The sequence below is a fragment of the Symphalangus syndactylus genome, chromosome 5, assembly GCF_028878055.3.
Source record: "Symphalangus syndactylus isolate Jambi chromosome 5, NHGRI_mSymSyn1-v2.1_pri, whole genome shotgun sequence".
Classification (NCBI taxonomy): Eukaryota; Metazoa; Chordata; class Mammalia; order Primates; family Hylobatidae; genus Symphalangus; species Symphalangus syndactylus.
The window spans coordinates 127,373,828-127,397,511 of NC_072427.2; the positions used below are offsets into that span (position 1 = coordinate 127,373,828).

Here is a 23,684-nt window from a genome sequence, read left to right on the forward strand (position 1 = left end):
AAGGACAGTTATCTGATAAATAACTCCCAGAAAAAACACTCAGAGATATCTTGAAATATCAAGATGGCAGCATGCGACACAACATGCAGCTTACAAGAGGGTGTTGAACATTGGAAGTAGTTGGACTACATGTATGCACCCTGCATCATGCAGTAGCTATTCTCCTGAGAATCTGTGAGAAAATCAAGTGTCCTAGAAGTTAAGGGCTCAGGCTTTTGAGTCTTAGAGGCCTGGATTTGAATTTTGGCTCTATTAGCCACTTGGCCACTATTTCACTAGGACAATTTGTTTAATCCTGTAGGACTCGGTTTCTTCATCTTTGAAACAAAAATATAAGAATACCTCATAGATGACTAAATGAAATATCATGTGAAGCTCTTATCTGGCACATAGTAAGTGCTCAGTAAATAGTAGTTATTATTAGAGTAGAAATGATTTTAAAATTAATTGAAGCCGGCTGGGCGTGGTGGCTCACGCCTGTAATCCCAGCACTTTGGGAGGCTGAGGCGGGCAGATCGTGAGGTCAGGAGTTCAAGACCAGCCTGGCCAATATGGTGAAACCCCATCTCTACTAAAAATGCAAAAATTAGCCAGAAATCGCTTTAACCCAGGAGGCAGAGGTTGCAGTGAGCTGAGATCATGCCACTGCACTCCAGCCTGGACAACAGAGTGAGACTACATTAAATTAAAAAAAAAAAAAATGAAGCAATTTGGCAAATGGGTGGCCTTTGCCTTTAAGTTTAGTCAGAACCTTAAGAAAGAGAATGGTGTTTACTGTTTTTAAATTCCAGAAGGGTATTTGAAGACTAAAGTAAAAAAAATAAGAAGATCCCTTGGAGCAGACTTCAAATGTTTCGTCCTCAGTTTTCTTAAAGCTGTATCAGTTTCAGTTCTAACCTAAGCTGAGATTATTTTAAATACTTGGAGAAAGCTGGCATTTAATTTAGCTGGAGCTAGTGTTTTGCATTTGTCTTCCAATGAAAGAATCTACCTCATTAGGAGATGCTGAGCAGTAATAACGCAGCTGTTCAAAACTAGTAAAAATCCTAAAATGATTCATAAGGGACAGTGCAGAGGCTGCCTTCACAAGATTTTGTAACTCATTTGAAATCAAAGACTGCAAAGTACCAAACAGGGAGCTCTGGTTATTCTAGCCTGGGCCATCAGAGTGGCATTGAACAATTAGATTAAGGACTCTGGCTGTGTCAGGCACTGTGCTAGGGATATATTGGTGGGTAAAACAGACTCCCTGTCCTTAAGGATCCAACAGCCCAGTGAGAGACAGACATATAAGCAGGGAATTCCAGGGCAGTGTGATAGGTACTGTGGGCTAGTGGAACACAGGCTATTGTGGGATCAGGCCAGTCCCACAGCATTTCAGATTTAGAAAGTAAATTCCATCAGTTTACCTGGAATCGACTAGGTAGGCAGGAAAAAGAGAACACTAAGAAGGGAAACATAATTAGGAAGCAAGAACTGAGCTAGAACTCACCACACTCTGAGGGATAAGGTAGAATATTTATTATTATTACTAATATTTTTGAGACAGTTTCTCTCCTGTCACCCAGGCTGGAGTGCAGTGGTATGGTCTCGGCTCAGGGCAACCTCCACCTCCTGGGTTCAAGCAGTTCTCCTGCCTCAGCCTCTAGAGTAGCTGGGATTACAGGTGTGCACCAACACGCCTGGCTAATTTTTGTATTTTTAGTAGAGACAGGGTTTTGCCATATTTGCCAGGCTGGTCTCAAATGGGTTCAAGCAATTCTCCTGCCTCAACCTCCCGAGTAGCTGGGATTAGAGGTGTGCACCAACATACCTGGCTAATTTTTGTATTTTTAGTAGAGACGGGGTTTTGCCATGTTTGCCAGGCTGGTCTCAAACTTCTGACCTCAGGTGATCCACCCATCTCAGCCTCCCAGAGTGCTGAGATTACAGGTGTGAACCACCACCCCCAGCAGAATACTGATTTAATACTTTACAATGAGATCTTCATCTTTCCAGCTATCAGATCACTTGTGCTCAGCCTGCAGGGTAACTCCCCCATGCCAAGATTCCCAGGGATGAGCTTGGTGAGCTCACAAGTTAGAGGAGGTGAATAGTTCTGAGGGACATTTCATAAAAACCCACAGAATTATTCTTGTCCTCAATAGGTTTAACCTTTCCAAAGGCCAGAATATTCTGATTCCATCCCTAGGTAGATCTGGATGAACAGACTCTGATAGGTTGGCCACTCAGGCTTCCTTTTTAAAAACTCCATGTTGATAATCACAGCTCTGCAAATGCAGTCTTTTAAATATGTTTTTTGTTTATTAGGTAATTTACTCACATGTTCAAAATTCAAAGGTACAATAGGCTTACAGTGGAAAATCTCTCTCGTTCCTGTTTCCTAGCCAGCCAGGTCCCCTCCCCAGGGACAACTTAGGTTATCAGTATCTGTGTATCCTTCCAAATATATTTTATTGATGCAGTCCAAATAATATTTTCTAAAAAAAATTCCAGCTTTATTTACATTCCAGTCATGAGAATATACTTTAGTCACCTTGTTTGAACTTGAGTAATACATTATTGTTTCTAACTTACTTTGAGAGATATCCTTCCCCTAAACTGTAGGCACACGTCTCGTAGGTGACTTCTGTAGATGGCTAATCTCATCCAGTGTATCTGTGTGTATATGTGTGTGCTTAAGCAATTTCACAGAGTATCTGTATTCTTAAGTTCTAGGAACACCTTCCTCTGTACTTGTTTATGCCCTATGTACAGATTCTGAAGTCAACCATGATATAGAAATAATGAATTCTTACAACGGGCTCTTTTGTTGTTTATTTTGTTAATCCAATGACTTTACTCGCTTTGTTTTATTTTAATCTCAAGACACATTTCGAAAACTCTGTGCTTTGTTGGTTGGGACTAGGGAGAGTTGGGCATATCCCCAAAGCAACAGTGATGAGGGAGAATTGAAAAGTTGAATTTTTGCCATGCTTCTGGTATGTTTTCTATTCCCTGTCCTTTTAGACCCCTTTATACACACACTATCCTAAATTATGCCCTTAAGTTAAGCTACAAAGATGAACTACTATTAGACTTGAATATGCATAACGACTAGGTATGAGACCACCAAGATCCTAAAATTATTGGTTCAATCAAAGTTATTGATGGTATCTACTACCAATAGGGGAAGGCAAGACAAGACTTCACAGTCTATTCCATTTCTTCTGAATAAGGCAGCAACTAAAGACCATGGAGTTGCCAACTATCACTATATAGATACTTTGCAGAGTTGGTCCAGTATTAGACAAACAATCTAGTATGGAAAGCTTGTACTTTAAATTGATGAGGTCACTCTAGAAATTGTTACAGAATTTTTTCAAAAACAGAACATAAAAGAGAATGAAAAAATATAATTGTAGTAAACGAATAAAAGTGTGGTATAAAAGGGGAAAAAGGGCAAAGAATGAAAGTAAATCAGAGGCATGGCAAAAAGGAGGAGTGAGTGCTTTGATTTGCTTTTATAACAGTAGGACTGGTTTGGGTGGTGCTATCCACACACTTTCTGCTGGATCCCATGAGATAAGGGTATGCTCTTTGGCTATGAGTTTTTCATTATGTAAAACTTAACAACATCTTAACTTCATTATTACCAGGCACTCCCAATTCTTACATCTGCAAAATTAAAATAGTGCTTTTAATGGGTGGCAAGAGGATGTCCTCCAATCTCAAGCAGAAATGGTATAGTAATCTCAAGGCCTTGTTATGTGTACTTACTGTACTCTTCAATTCTTTTCAGGAGAAGCACATCTCTGGCTGCCCTCAGTACACTAAGAGAATCAGACCTCAGAGGTGGCTGCATTTTATTGTTGGGAGAAAGTACTTTTTAAATTTTGAGAAATGTTAGATTTCCCAAAACCTCACTAGAAGTATGAAGCCTTGATTAGAAAGATAAAGGGATTTGGCTCCAGGTCACACAGCAAATTAGTGGCAGAATTAAGTTATGAACCTAGACTTACTCCTTTCACCACATTATGGCATTGAGGGGCCTCCTTATTGCTAGAGTAGTAACACATTACCTCATATAGCTTTTTTTTTTCCCTAGATGGAGTCTTGCTCTGTCGCCCAGGCTGGAGTGTAGTGGCTCGATCTCAGCTCAGTAGCTGGGATTACAGGCACCCACCACCATGCCTGGCTTTTTTTTTTTTTTTTTTTGAGACGCAGTCTAGCTCTGTTGCCCAGGCTGGAGTGCAGTGACGCCATCTCGGCTCACTGCAAGCTCCGCCTCCCGGGTTCACGCCATTCTCCTGCCTCAGCCTCCTGAGTAGCTGGGACTACAGGCGCCCGCCATCACGCCCGGCTAATTTTTTTTTGTATATTTAGTAGAGACGGGGTTTCACCATGTTAGCCAGGATGGTCTCGATCTCCTGACCTCGTGATCCACCCGCCTCGTCCTCCCAAAGTGCTGGGATTACAAGCATGAGCCACCGTGCCCGACCTAGTTTTTGTATTTTTAGTAGAGACAGCGTTTCATCATGTTGGCCAGGATAGTCTCAAACTCCTGACCTCAGGCAATCCGCCAGCCTTGGCCTTCCCAATTGCTGGGATTACAGGCGTGAGCCACTGCACCCGGCCTCATACAGCTCTAATGCCACGCATCAAGTTCTGCATGTACAATCTCTCATTTTGGCCCCTCAGCAACCCCTCATGTGCTAGGGACAGTAAATTCTATTGTTCTCACTTTGCAGATAAGAAGACTGCAATTCAGGAAGACATATAGTAGTCTATAAGTGATTCAGGACTGGAACTCAGTTATCCTAATTCCCTCTCGGAGGCTCTTTCCACCATGCCATCTGCTTGTCTGTTGCTTTCCATCCATGAACTCTGGAAAACAAGCTTGAGATACCAAAATTAAAAAGACAGCTCATCAAAAATGAATAGTTACAATTCTATAACTACAAAAATGAAATACTCAAATCTCTTGCCCCCTCTCCTGCTAGGAGCATAAATGTTAACCTGAGTTCTCTAGCTTTGCACAAATGCACAGCAATTAAGACTGCACTGTGAGGGAAAATACTTTTCTAAAAAAGAATCCTAATCAAGTTGAAACAAAAATTTTAAAACATGAAATGGTAGGAACGAAACTGTCGTCCTCCCTTATTTCTGACCCACACTTGTCGGTTTTCATGACGGAGTTTCTCAAGCCAGGGGCACACGGCCAAAGACCATGTGAAATGCCAGGTGTTCCAAATAACAACGGACGGGGTAGTGGAAGGAAAGCACTGCCTCCCCGGGGAGCAAATGGCCCAATTTCCAGACTTAGTTTTCTGCAGTCTCAAACCCGATGTTGCACTAAGAAACCACCGAATCTTTAGGCGGTTTCGTTTACCGAAAAATGAGGTGACTGGTTCAGTGCGCATATGTGAATTTAAGGGTAACACTGTACTCACGCTTTGCATATTTAAATTCTCAAATATTCACTTAATATATGCATAGACCATTGTCACTTCGTCGGAAGTCGCGTCCTGCCCAGTTGCGCGAGACTACAGCGGGCCTTCTTGCGGCGCTCGGGTCGGGGTCCGGGTCCGGGCGTGCAACAGAAGCCGTCAGTGGCCCCGCTGGCTAAAAAAGGGCAAGCGTCGGAGGCTTGAGCCAGCGGCCGCGGCGCTTCCCAACAGTTCCTAATTCGGGGCGCTACGCTGGCCCCACCACCTGTTCCCGACAGCCAATGGGGCCGCGGGGGGCGGCCGGGGCGGAGCGCGGCTACAAAAGGCCTCGGGCCCCGCGCGCCTGCCCACCCCGCTCCGGGCGCGCTCTCGGGGAGGCTTGGACCGACGCGGCCCAGGGCCAGGAACATTCCGCGCGTGGACCAGCCGGGCCGGGGCGATGCTGCGGGTGCGGTGTCTGCGCGGCGGGAGCCGCGGCGCCGAGGCGGTGCACTACATCGGGTCTCGGGTGCGTGCGCCACCGGCCTCGTCTGGCGGCCGCGTGACTCACTCGGTCCTGCGGGCGGCGTGGAGCACTCGCTCGCTCCCTCCCCGGAGCCGCCGCCTTCCCTCGCTTTCCCCAGCCGGAATTGCACGAGAGTGTTCCTTCTGGTATCCCTGGGAAGCTCAGCTTCAAGAGCCTTTGCAGGCTCCAGGAGCTGGGCGGCGTCCCCCGGTCAGGGGGAACTTGCGTTGCGGCCCCACCCCTTGGGGTCCACTTGCTGTCTGCGCGTCTGCGGCCTGCTGGCCCATGGCGCAGGGGGCGCCGCCCCCTCTACCGGACCTTGGTGCGCTGCACCAAACTTCCCGCTCGGAGCAAGGGGTTGGGACGACGGAGGCTCCTCTTAGTAAAAGGGTGGCGTTATTGGGGTTCAGTAGCCTGACTGGGTGTCGAGTTGGGGAGATTTCTGGAAAATGCTTGTGGGGTAGATGGATGGGGATAAGAGGCAAGCAAAGTGGGAATCGGGGACGGGGAGCGAGCGACCAGATGCACTCCAAGTATAACATGGGATCCCACGTCTGGAGAGGAGACGGGGCGAGTGCAGCCTGTAAGCAGAGTTTCTGTGCTCCTCGCCCTCGGCTGCCCTGGCCGCAGACCCTCCCATGCTCCTAGGACTGGAATCGCTCCGACTTTCTGGCTTTCCCCCAGCAACTGGTTCCTGAACAGCTGTCACTCTCCGTCTTGCTTCTGCCTCCACCCGAGTTCCCCTCCTGCCCACTTCCTAAGGCTTTTAACAGAGCAGGATAGAGATTTTGGGGGGTTGAGGTTTGCTCAGGGGTTGAGGGACCCTCCCTGCTCTAGATTTTATAGGCCATGCATTTTTAAAAGACTTTTGAAGTTTTTAGATCTCCTTTTTAGTTGTTTGCATTTACGTCTGAGCTAATCCTGATCTTGGCTAGGGTACTGTGGACCATCTGTAAAATGGAGCAGATGGCAGTTGCTCACTCTCAGAATTGAAGTGCCAAAGAATGCGAAGTGTATGTCAAAGATGAAAAAAATTTGATTTGAAGCTGGTTATTCTGAAAGATAAAGTCCTTTACAAATGTTCCCAACTTTTCATTTGTAAAAAAAATAAATAAAAAGCCTAATATTGGTAACCTTTGATACTGAAGGGAAAAGGAGGTTCCGTCCCCAGCTGAGACTGGCGGGAAGTTTTAGAGCAGCTGTCTATGGTTTTCTGAGAGGAGGACCGACCCATCTGCAAAAGAGTTGCTTAAAGCTTGAGTGCAGGAATTGCATTCTGAGATAAAGATGGGGGTGTATGGTCGCTGGGGACACGGTCTTCTGAGGAGTTTTAAAGAGTTACAGCAATTAATAGATAAGAAGACAATTTGTAGATAAACAACAGGGTTAAAAAAATTATCTGTAATCCCACTACCCACATACACACTATGCACATCTTGGTTTACGCTCTTCTAAAGGGGTTTAAGTGGCAATGTTATGCTGGATTTTTACCCCATCTCCACTCCCTCCTCTCTGCAAATACTGATAGAGCAATGCAATACAATAATCTTTTCTTTGTTCTTGGAAGCTTGGACGAACCTTGACAGGATGGGTGCAGCGAACTTTCCAGAGCACCCAGGCAGCTACGGCTTCCTCCCGGAACTCCTGTGCAGCTGATGACAAGGCCACTGAGCCTCTGCCCAAGGACTGCCCTGTCTCTTCTTACAACGAATGGGACCCTTTAGAGGAAGTGATAGTGGGCAGAGCAGAAAACGCCTGTGTTCCACCGTTCACCGTCGAGGTGAAGGTAAAGGAAGGCTATTCACATGTCTGAAAGTGCGTTCCCTCCTCACCTGCTGCTGCTACCCTCTGACTGCTTTCCCTTCAGCTTACTCCCAGACCTCTCAATCCAGTGATTAAGTTATCTTACTTGACACCTCTGCGGTATTTGACACTATTTACACCAATGATAATTGCTTCCTTACTGAAGCTCTTCCCTTGGATTCTGAGAGAGCTTTTCTGGGAATAATAGTTCTTTCACTGTCCTCAGATCTTCTTCCGTCACAGCCTGTAATGCCAAGGTTGAACAGAATATTACCTTCAGTCCCCTTCTCTTAGCCATTCTCACAGCTACCGCTCCCACCTCCTCTCTGGTCCGGATCTCTGTAGTGAACTCCTTCCAGATCAATGAGTTAAACTCCTTACGGGATATTGCCACAAGACTTCAAACTTGGCACATCTGGAGTTCAGTTGCCAGCACTCTGCTAAAGTGGATCCCTCCTCATTACTGCCTTTTAATTATTGGCATTCCTATTTAATCAAGCTAAAACACAAAAGAATCATCTTTGATTTCTCCTTATGTCACATCCTCTGCATCCATTCTCCAAGGTGTAACAAGGCTTTTGTCAAAATGAATCTTGCCTCATCCCTCTGCTTTGCCTCTCCCTAAGGGTTGGGAGCTCATCTGCTGCCTGGACTATTGCAGTTAACTCCTAACTGGTCACTCCTACTTGCTCTTCTCACCAAACCACCTGGCAGCTGCAATCCAAGTGATTTTTTAAAACTCAGATGTGATCATGTTACCCATCCTGCTTCTTTTCCTCCTCTACTTTGCTAGGCGACCCCCCCTACCCCACCACCCCTCGCATTGTTTAGGATAAAGTCCTCATGGTATTCAAGATCCTTCACAATCTGGCTCTTGTCTGCATTTCCAGGATTCTCCATTCCAGTTATTGACTCATCTGTTAGTACAGCAGATTAGCAGGTGTTCATTTCTGGTCAAGTCTCTCTCCCCTCTAATATTCCACCCTGGTTTTCAGCAGACTTTATAAGACAACCATATAAGGCAGCTATGCTAGACCACTCAATGTTTCTTCACAAGCCCTGCATCTTTGCCGCTACCTAAGTCTCTTCTACCTATCTATCTTCCTGTGCCCTTTAGTCTGTAGTTTAAACCTACCACCACCTAGCTTCAATGACACCTTTCACAAAGTCTTCCAGGATTTCCCTGGCAACAAGTAATATCTCCCTTTTTAAAAACTGCTAGTGGTGGCCAGGCGCGGTGGCTCACACCTGTAATCCCAACACTTTGGGAGGCTGAGGCGGGTGGATCACAAGGTCAGGAGATCGAGACCATCCTGGCTAACACAGTGAAACCCCATCTCCACTAAAAATACAAAAATTAGCCGGGCGTGGTGGCGGGTACCTGTAGTCCCAGCTACTTGGGAGGCTGAGGCAGGAGAATGGCATGAACCCAGGAGGCAGAGGTTGCAGTGAGCCGAGATGGCGCCGTTGCACACCAGCCTGAGCAACAGAGTGAGAGTCCATCTCAAAAACAAACAAACAAACAAAAACTCCTAGTGGTTTTTATCTGTAATGTTCTTATATCCAGGGCCTCTATGGGCTGGTGTTCAGGTTCTATACTGCGTAAGGGTCCCATATCTAAGAGACCACCTTCCACATTGTAGACACAGCCTAGACTCCTATTAATAATGGGTTACAAATGTATCTTTAATGTCCTTAAATTTTTCCTGAATATTTACACTTTTATTTGTAAAGTGGATTGAGGAAAGACGTTCTGTAACGGCATTGTTGTGGTCTTCAGAAATATTGCCTACCATGTACCAGGGCTCTAGAGGTATTAATGTAAAAGATCTTCCTTTCTATATGAAGAGATATGATGTTCACATAGAAACGAAGACCAAGTATCTTATTCCAATCGACGGACAAGGCAGTTGAAGTGCCAGGAAAGCTAAGGAAAGAGGAATGACCAAGTGCTGGCCAGTTAAGAAGTCCTCTTGAAGGAAATGACTCCTGAGTTAGACTGGGAAGACAGGGAAATAGAAAAAGTAATAACTTCTAATTGTTCTGAAACTATCTTTGGTTCTGATATTTGGAATTTGATGAGAAGATTAATTTGTACACCATCCGCATGTTTTTAAAAGGCATAGTAGTCTTTTTAAGTCTTTTCCTGAAAAGTCCCATCCCCTAACCATTTTAATTGGGTGAAATTAAAATTTAAATACAAGCAATAATTTATCCTTCTACTTGTCTTTAAAATGACAGACTTTCATATCATGCGATTTTACAGAATCAGAATTCTCAGACATAATTTTGAGTTCTTTGTCACTTGATTTATGACTTTAGACTTTGTCATTTCATGGGCTTATGGAAAAAGTACCATGCTGAAGTCAGGAGTCTGGGATTAATTAGGTATTTGATAAAAACTTGATAGCTAGTCTCGGTTAATTAGCTATTTGACTTTGTACAAGATTCCACAAATTTCTGGGCCACAGTAAAATGAAGATATTAAGAGGTTTGCTAGTTTGCTATCTACCTAACAGGATTAAGGATTAATCTAAAGGTAAAAGGTTACATGTTAAGTATTTTAAAGGACAAAACAACAACTTATTATTTTTGTATGGATCCAGTTTGCCAATTACATTCCAAAGGTACTTTGTGGGTGTAATAGTTGTAGATATCAGTAACATTAGCAGTATTGATTTCATTCATTTGTCTGGTTCTTTTTGTTTGTTTATTCTTTTTTCTCTTTCTCTCTTTGATTCTAGACAGGAAATAATGGTTATTTGTTTCATGCCAGGTGCTAAGCCTGGTTTTGAGGGAGAAAAAAGTAAATCTAAGACATCCATAGATCCTAGCAAGCAAGGCCATGCCTCGTAGTAGAGAAGAATGACACATGTATTAATCAGTTTGGGAACAATAAAAGAAAAAATAATGTAGTAAACTGTCCATAGGCAATCAGAGCAGAAGATGTTGGAAGATATAAGTACTAGAGAAATTTTAAGGAAAGGAATGTGGAACCTAATTGTTTGGAAGCATAATTTTTTAAAGCTCTGTGACTTTTTGTTCTGCAAAATATAGTAAATATTTGCTATCAAATATATATATATATATATATATATATATATATATATATATATATATTTTTTTTTTTTTTTTTTAAAGATAGAATCTCACTCTCTCGCCCAGGCTGGAGTGCAGTGGTGTGATCTCAGCTCACTGCAAGCTCCGCCTCCTGGGTTCATGCCATTCTCCCACCTCGGCCTCCCAAGTAGCTGGGACTACAGGTGCCCCCCACCAGGCCCGGCTAATTTTTTTTTTTTTTGTATTTTTAGTAGAGATGGGGTTTCACCATGTTAGCCAGGATGTTCTTGATCTCTTGACCTCGTGATCCGCCCGCCTTGGCCTCCCAAAGTGCTGGGATTGCAGGGGTGAGCCACTGTGCTCAGCCTCAAATATGTTTTTGTTTTGCTTTTGCCTTTTTAAAAATAAAGCCCTTGATAAAGGACCTTTTATAAAATACAAGATTAATCAAGATTAGTGTAATATAAGCTTACAACTGGATAAATACATTTCTGTTGTCATTTCTTAGCCTTCCAAAGACAGTATTTAAAAATTCACTTGGCAAACCAGTGTAAAGGGTTTTAGGCTTTGAAAGAGTATAAAAGTTCAAGGAATGCAGACATACCTTTGCAACAGATTATTAAAAACATCATATGCTAAGCATCTAATATAGTGTTCATTATCTTGCAAACAACTTGGTAAATGATTGCTGGCTCATTTAGCAGGGTTATAAAGGAAGTGTAAACAATTTCTAGCTATCTCTTGTAAAACGTATTGTGCCCTGATCATTTGTACTTTGCCCAATCTTTGCCAGCTTATAAACTCTACAAGAAAAAATCACATTTGTTCAAATAACCTTTTTCTCCCAGGAAAGTTTAATTTATCAAGGCAAGCTTCACCCTGCACAAATAGTCACGGAGGATACTTTGGAATGAGTCTGGCGAGACAGCATAACTCTGCATCTGCTGTAACCCAGTGTTAAATTTTCAAAGGCTTCTTGTCCCTAGTGGATTGTAGGAGATGTGCCTGGCATGAGAAGGAGGAAGTGGTGAATGGATGAGTAGTACCAGCATGTATCTGAGAGGAATATAAAGAGTCATTATTATCCTCTTTCTGGTTGCTGTTGCAGAAATTCCTAGGAGTACAAAACAGTGGAGTGCTTTTATTTTGTTTTTTGAAAGGGTAGCTTGGTCTTTAAAAATGTTTAGTGATGATAACATTTTTCATAGGCCAGAAATTCAGCCTGCTGTTTGCCTATAGACCTTAGTAAAAGAGCTAATTAATGATTCAGACCCCAGGTGTCAGCAAACTTCATCTTTCTACCAGATAGTAATTTAGGCTGTGCAGACCATCAGTCTCTGTTGCAACTACTCAACTCTCAGCTGTGCCATTATAGTGCAAAAGCAGCCATAGACAATATGTAAACAAATGAATGTGCCTGCATTCCTGTAAAACTTTATTTACAAAAACAAGCAGCAGGCCAAATTTGCCTATGGACCTTTGTTTACCAGCCTCTATTTAAGACTTTCGCTGGCATCATTCAGTTTTTCTAAAGACCTGTTTCTTGGCTTATTCCTTATTCACCAAGCTGGATTCCAGCATAACTGATGTGAACCTGGATATTGAACTAACAAGAGATGGGTCCACTTTCATATATTTGATATTTATCAGACTGAGATAAAAATGGAAGTCGAGACACAAAATCTAGAAAAGATATTGTCTTTGACATTAAAGAGCTAAACATCTAGACATTTGACCAGTCTTGATGAGTAAAAGCCATTGGGACAATTTGAACTTGTTAAGCAATTCTAGTCTTAAAAGTTTTTGCACATCTAGTTAGAAGTGTTCAAACCAGTATAACATGGCCAAGTCCCATGATGTATTAGGGACACTCTGAGTAACAGTCAGAGAACTTGAGTTCTAGTCCTGCTTGTCCAGATAGTTAGCAAGCATGTGACCTGCCGGAGCCTCTTCCCTTAGATGTGAAATAAGCATATGAGAACTTGCCCTGTTTCTTTGATAGGATTGCTGGGAAACCAAATGAGAATATCCAGCTAAAGTAGACACACACTGACACACTTGAGCCCATTACCAAGTTTTACACCTTCTTTCTAGTACTTATTGCTATCTGAAATTATCTGATTTATGGTGGAGACCCTCATATCTGACATGATCAGGACTAGTAGTTTGTCATTTCATCAATTATATAAATAAACATTTTAAAAATACCTGCTTTAAACATTTTTAAACAAAAATTTAAAACATTTAAAACATTTTTAAACTTAAAATATATCAATGTACATTGCTTTGCTAATCTTTTGATGAAGGTTTAAGGCTTTTTCTTAGTCTGGATTCTCTGATTAGCATTCTGCTTCATTTAGCTTGAAAAATGGGAAGATGCATTACGTACATTTCTCAACGTATTTATGATTGAGAAATTGACTAAGAACTTAGACATTTGGAAAACAATCTGAATGCAGAATCTGTCTAGATTTTTATATTTTTGAAAGCCAATATTTTGGCTGGGCCCGGTGGCTCATGCCTGTAATCCCAGCCCTTTGGGAGGCCGACGCGGGTAGATCACGAGGTCAGGAGATGGAGACCAGCCTGGCCAACATGGTGAAACCCTGTCTCTACTAAAAATACAAAAAATTAGCCGGGCGTGGTGGCATGCGCCTGTAATCCCAGCTACTCAGGAAGTTGAGGCAGGAGAATCATTTGAACCTGGTGGGAGGTGGAGGTTGCAGTGAGCTGAGATGGTGCCATTGCACTCCTGCCTGGGCAACAGAGTGAGACTCCATCTCAAAAACAAAAACAAACAAAACAATATTTAACAGCTGTTGCACCTACCCTATTCAACAATAATTTTTAGCAAACTGATTGAGCCATTTTAAAGCATTCAAATATTTTCTCTTTGGTTGTCTTTTAAAATGCACATAGCCCTGGAAACTTTCTAAATTTTTTTTTCAGTTATTAAAAATTTGTGAATTTGCTTATCATATCACTTTCTCGTATGACAAAAAGACTCGAAGAGATGTGAGAGCTGAATGGATTAGAAAAAGGAGAGGTGTGGTTGGTGTGAGGTATATTGACAGGGAATTACCAAAGGCAGATTTGCACTGTCACACAATTTTGGCAAGTGTTAATTCTGTTGAATGGGAAAATCAATAATGGTTTTTTTTTCTTTTTCTTTCTTTTTCTTTTTTTTTTTTGAGACAGAGTCTCGCTTTGTCGCCTAGGCTGGAGTGCGGTGGCGCGATCTCAGCTCACTGCAACCTCTGCCTCTTGGGTTCAAGCAATTCTCCTGCCTTGGCCTCTGAAGTAGCTGTGACTACAGGCACGTGCCACCATGCCTGGCTAATTTTTGAATTTTTAGTAGAAATGGGGTTTCGCCGTGTTGGCCAGGCTGGTCTTGAACTCCTGACCTCAAGCTGTCTGCCCACCTCAGCCTCCCAAAGTGCTGGGATTACAGGCTGAGCAAACATGCCTGGCCAATAATGGGGTTTTAAGAGAAATAAAGCATATTTGAAAGCATGTTCCTGATCTTAACGGGGCAAAATATCTTTTTTTTTCCCTTCACAAAATATCTTGAGGTGCTATTTTCCAGACAGAATTCTGAGATGCATGGATAGCCCATGGTTTTGGGTTAGTATAAGTGCTTTTATTCTCTTATGCTACTTTGTGTGTTCTCTTGTTTCATTTTATTGAGGCTCTCTAATAGAAGTGCTATGTCCTGTTTTGTCTGCAAAGCGTGGCAAAAAAACTGGCCAAGAGGATTCCAAGTCTGTCTGAAGGTAAACATTGCTGTTAGTGGTTGGTCATGAGATCTCAGGCAGAAGGAGCAAAAGGCCTCAAAATATCAAGATGTTTTAGAGTTCTTCATTCAACAGATACTGAATGTCTGCCCAGAGAGCATATGTGCTCAATGCTAGGGATCAGCACTGAACATGAGTGGTTGGAGTCTCAATTCCAATACCTTATACAAAGAGCTGTTTACTGCCTATGAACCTATCATGAGCTGTATTTTTCTCCTGTAAGTATTGTGTTTATTTGCTTCTACTTCCAGGCCAACACATATGAAAAGTACTGGCCATTTTACCAGAAGCATGGAGGGCATTATTTTCCCAAAGATCATTTGAAAAAGGCTGTTGCTGAAATTGAAGAAATGTGCAATATTTTAAAAATGGAAGGAGTGACAGTAAGGAGGCCTGACCCCATTGACTGGTCATTGAAGTATAAAACTCCTGATTTTGAGTCTACGGGTAAGTGATGTCAGGTAACTAAACTGCCACTGTCTGAATTTTCAATTTCTTTCTTAATGTGTAAGGGGAAAGCTCCAAAAAATTTCTTGGAGAGTCCTTTGCTTTGCTAGTTCTTGAAAACTTTAAAGATTTATTTAGGAATGGTTTGGTCCATGTTGGTATGATCAAGATGTATACATTCTAAACTCCATTCCATCTAGTGGAATCTCCTTGAAATAACAAGTTTTCCTAAACTTTATAGTCATTTCCTTACATAAGAACAGTGGATTCATTTAATTCTCCTCAAGAACAGAAATTAAAAGGGGAATAGAAACATTTCCATTTTATTTTTAACTGACATTGCTGCATGACTGTTCTTGTGCCTTAGGTCACTGTTCTAATTTCTAGTTTTAGATTGATCCTTGGCTCAATTTTTATCTCGTGATACTGATAGTCCTTTAAGAGCTCTGTTTCTGTATAGCAAGAAAGGAGCTTACAAATGGGAAAACTTGGTGGTTCAAGATCTCTTTGTACAAGGACTTTATTCCTTCACTTTTTTTCTTTTTTTTTCTGGGCTTCCCCACCACCACACAGAATTCATGTTAACAATCTAGTATGTATTATTCAAATTTTTTGCCATTTTCTGTCGCCCAGGCTGGAGTGCAGCAGCACGATCTCCGCTCACTGCAGCCTTTGCCTCCTGGTTCAAGTGATTCTCCTGCCTCAGTCTCCCGAGTAGCTAGGATTACAGGCACGTGCCACCATGCCTGGCTAATTGTTTTTGTATTCTTTTAGTAGAGACGGGGCTTGACCATGTTGGCCAGGCTGCTCTTGAACTCCTGACCAGCCCGGTCAGGATCAAGTGATCCGCCCGTCTTGGCCTCCCAAAGTGGTGGGATTATAGGCATGAGCCACTGTGCCTGGCCCTATATAGACCTTTTTTGTCTTGGAAATTAACACTACCGAAGTTGTCATGGAATTTTTTGGTCTGACAGGTTTATACAGTGCAATGCCTCGAGACATCCTGATAGTTGTGGGCAATGAGATTATCGAGGCTCCCATGGCATGGCGTTCACGCTTCTTTGAGTACCGAGCATACAGGTCAATTATCAAAGACTACTTCCACCGTGGCGCCAAGTGGACAACAGCTCCTAAGCCCACGATGGCTGATGAGCTTTATAACCAGGTGAGTCCCTAATTATAGGGTAGCTTATTACTAACTTTTCTAAATAATCCACAAAGAGTAAGATAGAGATTCTCTGATACCTTGTATATATTATGCATTTTAGAAACCGAAAGCATCATCTTATTTTTAAATAACTGATTATTTTATGATGAATATGATAAAAGTAAATGATCCTACGATAATAATAATAATGGCTAACACTTTTTGATGCTTACCTTGTTCTGGGTCCTGGGTTAAACCCTTTATTTACATCCTCAATCCTGTTTGTTTTTCACAACAACCCTAATCATACTGTAGTATCATTCCATTAGAGGGGGAAAAACTTGCCTACAGGTGTACCACTATTCATTAGTGGAACCAGAAAAGTCACTAAACTGAAGTTCACTTTCTTCTTCTAGAAAAAGAACCTGGTCTACAGTTCAAATTCACAGTAAAATTAAATGTATGTCCTTTATTAAATCAGTTACCATTTGATCTTTTACAGAAAAAAATTTAAAAATCAAAATAGCTTCTAGGTTTAAAGACAGAAATAAATAATTAATTAGTTTTGCCACTCCCAATCAAATTTGGCAGGGGAAACATGGCATCTCATTTTATGGTATGAGTTAGGCTCGGGACCAAATTCCTTTTCTAAAAGAACAGAATGACCTCATCCTGTTTACTTTCCGTACGGGTCATGGAATATTCTCAGAATCAGTTACTGCCTCTGTATCACTTTTTTTTTTTTTTTTTTTTTTTTGAGATGGAGTCTTGCTCTGTCACCCAGACTGGAGTGCAGTGGCGTGATCTCAGCTCATTGCAGCCTCTGCCTCCTGGGTTCCAGCAATTCTCCTGCCTCAACCTCCTGGGTAGCTGGGATTACAGGTGCATGCCACCATGCCTGACTGATTTTTGTATTTTTAGTAGAAACGGGGTTTCACCATGTTGGCCAGGCTGGTCTCAAACTCCTGACCTCAGGTAATCCGCCTACCTTGGCCTCCCAAAGTGCTGGGATTACAGGCATGAACCATCTCACCTGGCATGTACCATTTTTTTCTAAGTACATAGTGCCCCTTCATCCTCAGAGGATACGTTCCAGACTCTCAGTGGATGCTGATACTGAACTCTATATATTTTGTTTTTTCCTATACATATATACATACCTATGATAAAGTTTAATTTACAAATTAGGCACAGTAAGAGACTAACAACAATAATGAATAATAAAATGGAACAATTATATAAATATACTTTACTAACAGTTAGGTGAATGTGGTCTCTCTGTTTCTCTCAAAATATCTTAATGTTTTGGGATGACAGTTGACTGCAGGTAACTGAAACCATGGAAAGTGAAATCATGGGTAAAGGAGGACTATTGTATCAGAAAATTACTCTAATGCTAGTTTCTTGTTTTATTGTTGTTTTGGTTTATTTATCATGGACCTGCTTCTTTCCCAGGCAAGTTTTAGTCTAGAACTGAGTAGTAATATTTTGGGAAATGATGTTAAACTAATTTTCTTAGTACTGTATGCCTTATAAATAATTTTCTCATGATCGAATGCACTGTGTGTATTCATTCTTGTTCCAATTAGGATTATCCCATCCACTCTGTAGAAGACAGACACAAATTGGCTGCTCAGGGAAAATTTGTGACAACTGAGTTTGAGCCATGCTTTGATGCTGCTGACTTCATTCGAGCTGGAAGAGATATTTTTGCACAGAGAAGCCAGGTAAATGCAGGCTGCCTCTGAAATTTCACACTGTATTATTGTATTCTTTACTTCCAAATTAAAACATTTTCATCCTAAATTTTTTTCACCTTGAATGCTTTTAGCTTTCTAGACATAGAACCAAATATTTATCGATTGTGTGTCTTTCTTTTGTTTTCAGGTTACAAACTACCTAGGCATTGAATGGATGCGTAGGCATCTTGCTCCAGACTACAGAGTGCATATCATCTCCTTTAAAGATCCCAATCCCATGCATATTGATGCTACCTTCAACATCATTGGACCTGGTATTGTGCTTTCCAACCCTGACCGACCATGTCACCAGGTAAGAGATTTCTTGGGACTCTGGAAAAGCAACAGAATCTAGTAACTAAAATAATTGCCACTTTTATTTTAAGTACTTCCATGGTTCCTAATGGTTCTAAATGACAGATTCAGCAATACTCAACATTATTATGATCAAACATTGGATTCCTTATGGTTTATTACAAGATGTCCACCATGCAGAAATATACATAGTTGACACAATAATTAGTATGGGATCATCAGACTTTGGCCGCTTGCTGTTGTCAAAGCCTCAGGTTTGTGCGTGTGTGTGTATTTTTTATCATACAGTGGTATTATCTCATAACTTGCAACAGTGGTTCCACAGCAGCGAATTTTGGACAAGATCATCCTTGCATGGCTAGGGCAATGCCACTAGGCAATGGTTGTCTTTCCTCTATAGTGGGTTAGGCTCCCTTTGGCCAACCCTGCTCTGTAGGGAGAAGCGGAGCCACTGCACTGCAGCTGGTCTATCCCCTTCACCTGCAGCCTCCTACTTTCTGTCCACAGCCCCCTACTTCCAGTTAGGTGATGAGTGATTTTCTGTTACTTGCAAGGCTGCAGTACAACTTTTAAAAACCACTGTTATACTGTGTCACTGTTCATTTCTGTTTTTTATTTTTAGACCTGATGACCATGACTACTTATTCATTTCATTTTATTATCATTTATTCGTATAGTAAGTGGGTATGTGAACACAGGGACGGCTAAGTTGTAAAAGATCGCTAGGGACAATATGGTTCTTTGAGAATGCATAGCTAACAACTGTGTTTATACCATGGTCCTAGATACAAAATGACGGGCAAGAAGTAGAAGGACTGTGGGTTTGACGTAGTCACATTTTTGTTTTCTTGTAACTAAATAGGAAATTTTTCAATTTTTGAAATGAGAATTTCTTAAGGAAAGTATCTTTGGTTTTTTAAGTCTCTGAAACCTGAGAAAAGTATAAGACTATCTTTAAAAGCTGTAACATTTCTGTCACTTTTTAACTTTAATTTTATATACATTTTTAATTAGGATTCAGACAACATCACCCAAATGTTTAGAAATTTTAATTTCTTTATTTTGGAAGCTGAGAAGACAGCTTCTCAAAAAGAATTATTACTGATAAGGGCTATTAGAGACTAAGAATAATAATAGTATATGTAGATTTAACGGTTTTGGGGGGTTTTTTTGGTCTTACAGATTGATCTTTTCAAGAAAGCAGGTTGGACTATCATTACTCCTCCAACACCAATCATCCCAGATGGTATGTTTACTTTCATACACTGATAGACTAAAATAATTAGTGACCAAGGATCTTTCTCCTACAGAGAGCAGCCCAAATGTTAGCAGCTTAGAGAATGTGTTTCCTCAGTAAGGTGTGAAGTGGTGCTTGGGACTATGAGCGTCAGAACAAGGCTGGGACTTGTGTTCCCAACTTTTTCTTCCATAGAAAATGAAGTAAGGAGAAGACAGAATAAAACAACCTCACATAAAGCAAGATATGACTTTTTTTTTTTTTTTTTGAAACAGTGTCTTGCTCTGTCGCCCAGGCTTGAGTGCAGTTGTGCAGTCACAGCTCACTGCAGCCTCAAGATTCCTGGGCTCAAGTGATCTTTCCACTTCAGCTTCCTAAGTAGCTGGGACTACAAGTGCAGGCCACTATGCCCAGCAAGTTATTTTTTTTTTATTTGTAGAGATGGTGTCTCGCTGTGTTCCCCAGTGAGACACCATCTCTGGGCAATAGTCTCAAACTCCTAGACTCAAGGAATCCTCCTGCCTCAGCCTCCCAAAGTGCTAGGATTATACCATGCCCAGCCAAGATACGACTTTTAAAAGAAAACAGGGTGAAATTCAAATGTATAATGAGTACAGATTGATTCATACCATTTACAGATAAATTGTTTTAAGATTAAAATAAATGTTCACGTGGAAAGTGAACTACTGAAAGAATTGAGCTGTCACGTTAATATTCTTCACTTGTAAATCCTTGCTTTAAACAAAAATGATAGCAGACGTGGTTTAACAGTTGTTGCTGTTTTTAGATCATCCACTCTGGATGTCATCCAAATGGCTTTCCATGAATGTCTTAATGCTAGATGAAAAACGTGTTATGGTGGATGCCAATGAAGTTCCAATTCAAAAGATGTTTGAAAAGCTGGGTATGTACAACAAATGAAACATGTTGTCATACATGAAAATGTTAAATGAGAAGAACTAAAGAAATGACATGCTAGGTTTGATAAATGGTTTGTCTAATTCACTTTTGATTCCTTTTAGAGGCACCAAGTTATTATTTCACAGAAAGTCAGTATTTTTATTTTCAACACATGTAGCCCCAAAAAGTTGGAGATGCATCCTGAGCTCCTGAGACATCCCCTTAGCAATAAGTTTATAAATCTTATATGACTTAGCCAACCTTTTGTTGCCCATGTGCAGAAAACCACCCCTTTGCAGATGAGCAGATAGCTTGGTCAGCCCTTCTTCAAATAAATCATTGTGGGTCCTTTAAAAGTGTCCTGTCATCACATATTTCAAAGGACTCAAAAGGGTATGGATGTAGAAGTGACTTTTATGTGTGATAAGCATAGTTAACAAAGTAGAGAAATGCAAGAAAGTGTGTTATTAAATCATTCCGTTTTGAACTGAAGAGCAGGACCAGGTTTTACTTAAGTAGGAGTGTACTTATCTTGATATTCAAAATTTAGACCAATGATTCTAGTGTTATTGAGAAAAATGTTGAAGGAAAGGATTTTCATATGAGCTATTATAAAGGGGTGTGTGTGTGTGTGTGTGTGTGTATTTTGAGACAGAGCTGTGTCGCCCAGGCTGTAGTGCAGTGGCGTGACCTCGGCTTACTGCAACCTACCCTTGCTGGGTTCAAGTGATTCTCCTGCCGCAGCCTCCTGAGTAGCTGGGATTACAGGCATGCACCACCATGCCTGGCTAATTTTGTATTTTTAGTAGAGCAGGGCTTGGCCAGGCTGGTCTCGAACTCCTGACCTCAAGTGATCCGCCCACCTATGCCTCCCATAGCACTGGGATTATGGGTGTGAGCCACCGTGTGTGACTAGGAAAGTCTTTCTGAATGGCTCATGCCACCTTCCTCTCCCTGGCTATACCAATGGACTCTTTAGTGACTTTGTAGCCTATCCTCCTCTCAAAATAATTAGCTCCTTGAGGAAGAAGAATAGATTTTCTTTTTAAAACCCCACTATGTCTAACACAACAGATTCTTCCTAAATACCATTGGTTAAATAGGCTATGCACATCATAGCCTTGTCATTACAGATGGTACCAGATTAAACTGATTGTTGGATTTGCTTTGGTACCTGTATAACCATACAAACCCAGATATTAAAACACCAGCTCTGTTCCATTGTTTCCTTACGGTGGCCTGGTGAAGTTAATCTCTATCAGATAAACTCTCCTTATATGTGAATATGTAAAGTCAACTTTTTAGGTCAGCTAAATTTTGCTTTGCCTACTAAATTAACATGGTAAAATTAGAAACAGTCTGACAAAGTAGTTAATGTATAATTCTAAAAGGCCTTGAGATTTTAGTACTTGACCATTTTGAACATTTGGTGGGTACATCTACTCAGTCTATTGACTTGTGAATAGTCAATAGAACAAAACTTCAGAGTTCTCTGTTGACTTTTTGGAGAAGATTTTACATTAGAAGATGAAATATAGTGGGTGAAAATAAAATTGGAAGAGAAAAGACTATTCTGGGTTGGGTATCCTTAAGGATTAGAACCACAGGACTCCTCCAAGTCTGTAGGCCTACTTTCTCTATGAGAATCTTCATGTTAGTCCATCTAACTGACCTCATCTGTCTTTCAATGCAGGTATCACTACCATTAAAGTTAACATTCGTAATGCCAATTCCCTGGGAGGAGGCTTCCACTGCTGGACCTGCGATGTCCGGCGCCGAGGCACCCTACAGTCCTACTTCGACTGAACAGGCCTGATGGAGCTTGTAGCTGGCCTCAGATACACCTAAGAAGCTTAGGGGCAAGGTTCATTCTCCTGCTTTAAAAAGTGCATGAACTGTAGTGCTTTAAACAATCATCTCCTTAACAGGGGTCATAAGCCTGGTTTGCTTCTATTACTTTTCTTTGACATAAAGAAAATAACTTCCGCTAGGTATTACTCTCTACTCCTAAAGTTATTTACTATTTGGCTTCAAGTATAAAATTTTGGTGAATATGTACCAAGAAAAAAATTAGTCACCTGAGTAACTTGGCCACTAATAATTAACCATCTACCTCTGTTTTTAATTTTCTTTCCAAAAGGCAGCTTGAAATGTTGTTCCTAATCTTAATTATTTTTCCTCTTCTATAGACTTGAGAATGTTTTTCTCTAAATGAGAGAAAGACTTAGAATGTACACAGATCCTAAATAGAATCAGGTAATCTCTTTTTTTCTAAAGGAGAGAAAGACTTAGAACATACACAGATCCTAAGTAGAACCAGGTAATTGTCTCTTTTTCTAATAAGGAATTTGGGTAATTTTTAAATTTTTGTTTTTTAAAAAATAACCTAGACTATGCAAAACATCAAAGTCAATTTTCCATGAATGTTTTTAATATTCTCATCTCAACATTGTGATATATGCTACTAAAAACCTTTTCATATACATCTTACCTCATTTCAAGTGAATTATTTTAATCTTTTCCTCTCTTTCCAAAAATTTACAGGAATGTTTAGTGTAATTGGATTTCGCTATCAGTTCCCATCCTTAAGTTTTGATATTCAATATCTGATAGATACACTGCATCTTTGGTCATCTAAGATTTGTTTACAAATGTGCAAATTATTTAGAGCATAGACTTTATAAGCATTAAAAAAAACTAATGGAGGTAAAACCTAAATGCGATGTGAAATAATTTTAGTGTTGATACTGTATGTGTATTTTTATTCTAATAAACTTTTGTGTTCCAGATTGAATTTGACATTGGTCTAGTCATTTTAGTATAAGTAAATTATAGGAATGTGGCTCTTGGTACAGAATTCTAATTCTCTAAAATAATCAACATATTCGTCACAAAAGTAAACCTAATACTTACATTCAGAAATGTTTAGCAAAGTCGGATTTTTGTTTGTTAATTAATTAATTCACTCATTCAAAAATATCTGAATATCTTCTGAGTATAAGGAGTAATCCTAGGCCCTGGAAGGGAAGAGTCTCTGTTCTTAAGTTGCTGCATGTTTTTTGTTTTTTTCGTGAAAAATCTGCATAGAATGTGTACTTTGAAATGAATCACAGGTTTCAACTGTACCCTTACTAATAATGCCTTGAACTCCTTTGCATCCTGGTGTTCCTTTTACATCCATTACAGAAACACCTATTAGTCCTACACATGGACTGAATTCTGCTTGAGAAATCTATCCAGTTGTGTGGATTGGTGCACATTAGGGTATATATTTGCCAGCCTAAATACTACCCGACAATTCTGCTACA

At 40.8% G+C, this 23,684-nt stretch overlaps 1 protein-coding gene across 1 annotated transcript; it reads left to right on the forward strand.

Annotated features, from left to right (window-relative positions):
- The first annotated feature begins 5,487 nt into the window (after positions 1–5,487).
- Positions 5,488–23,170, forward strand: GATM (glycine amidinotransferase). Its single transcript, XM_055278994.2, has 9 exons — positions 5,488–5,937; positions 7,502–7,720; positions 14,843–15,038; positions 16,013–16,203; positions 17,775–17,912; positions 18,073–18,237; positions 19,422–19,485; positions 20,264–20,380; positions 22,070–23,170. The coding sequence occupies exons 1-9, from the start codon at positions 5,869–5,871 to the stop codon at positions 22,180–22,182; spliced, it is 1,272 nt and encodes a 423-aa protein (XP_055134969.1). The 5' UTR covers positions 5,488–5,868; the 3' UTR covers positions 22,183–23,170.
- Positions 23,171–23,684: the final 514 nt, after the last annotated feature.

Coding starts and splice junctions, on each gene's coding strand:
- GATM (XM_055278994.2), top strand. CDS start 5,869: ATGCTGCGGGTGCGGTGTCTGCGCGGCGGGAGCCGCGGCGCCGAGGCG. Junction 15,039..16,012: donor TCCTGATTTTGAGTCTACGG/GTAAGTGATGTC, acceptor TTGGTCTGACAG/GTTTATACAGTGCAATGCCT. Junction 18,238..19,421: donor CTGACCGACCATGTCACCAG/GTAAGAGATTTC, acceptor TTGGTCTTACAG/ATTGATCTTTTCAAGAAAGC.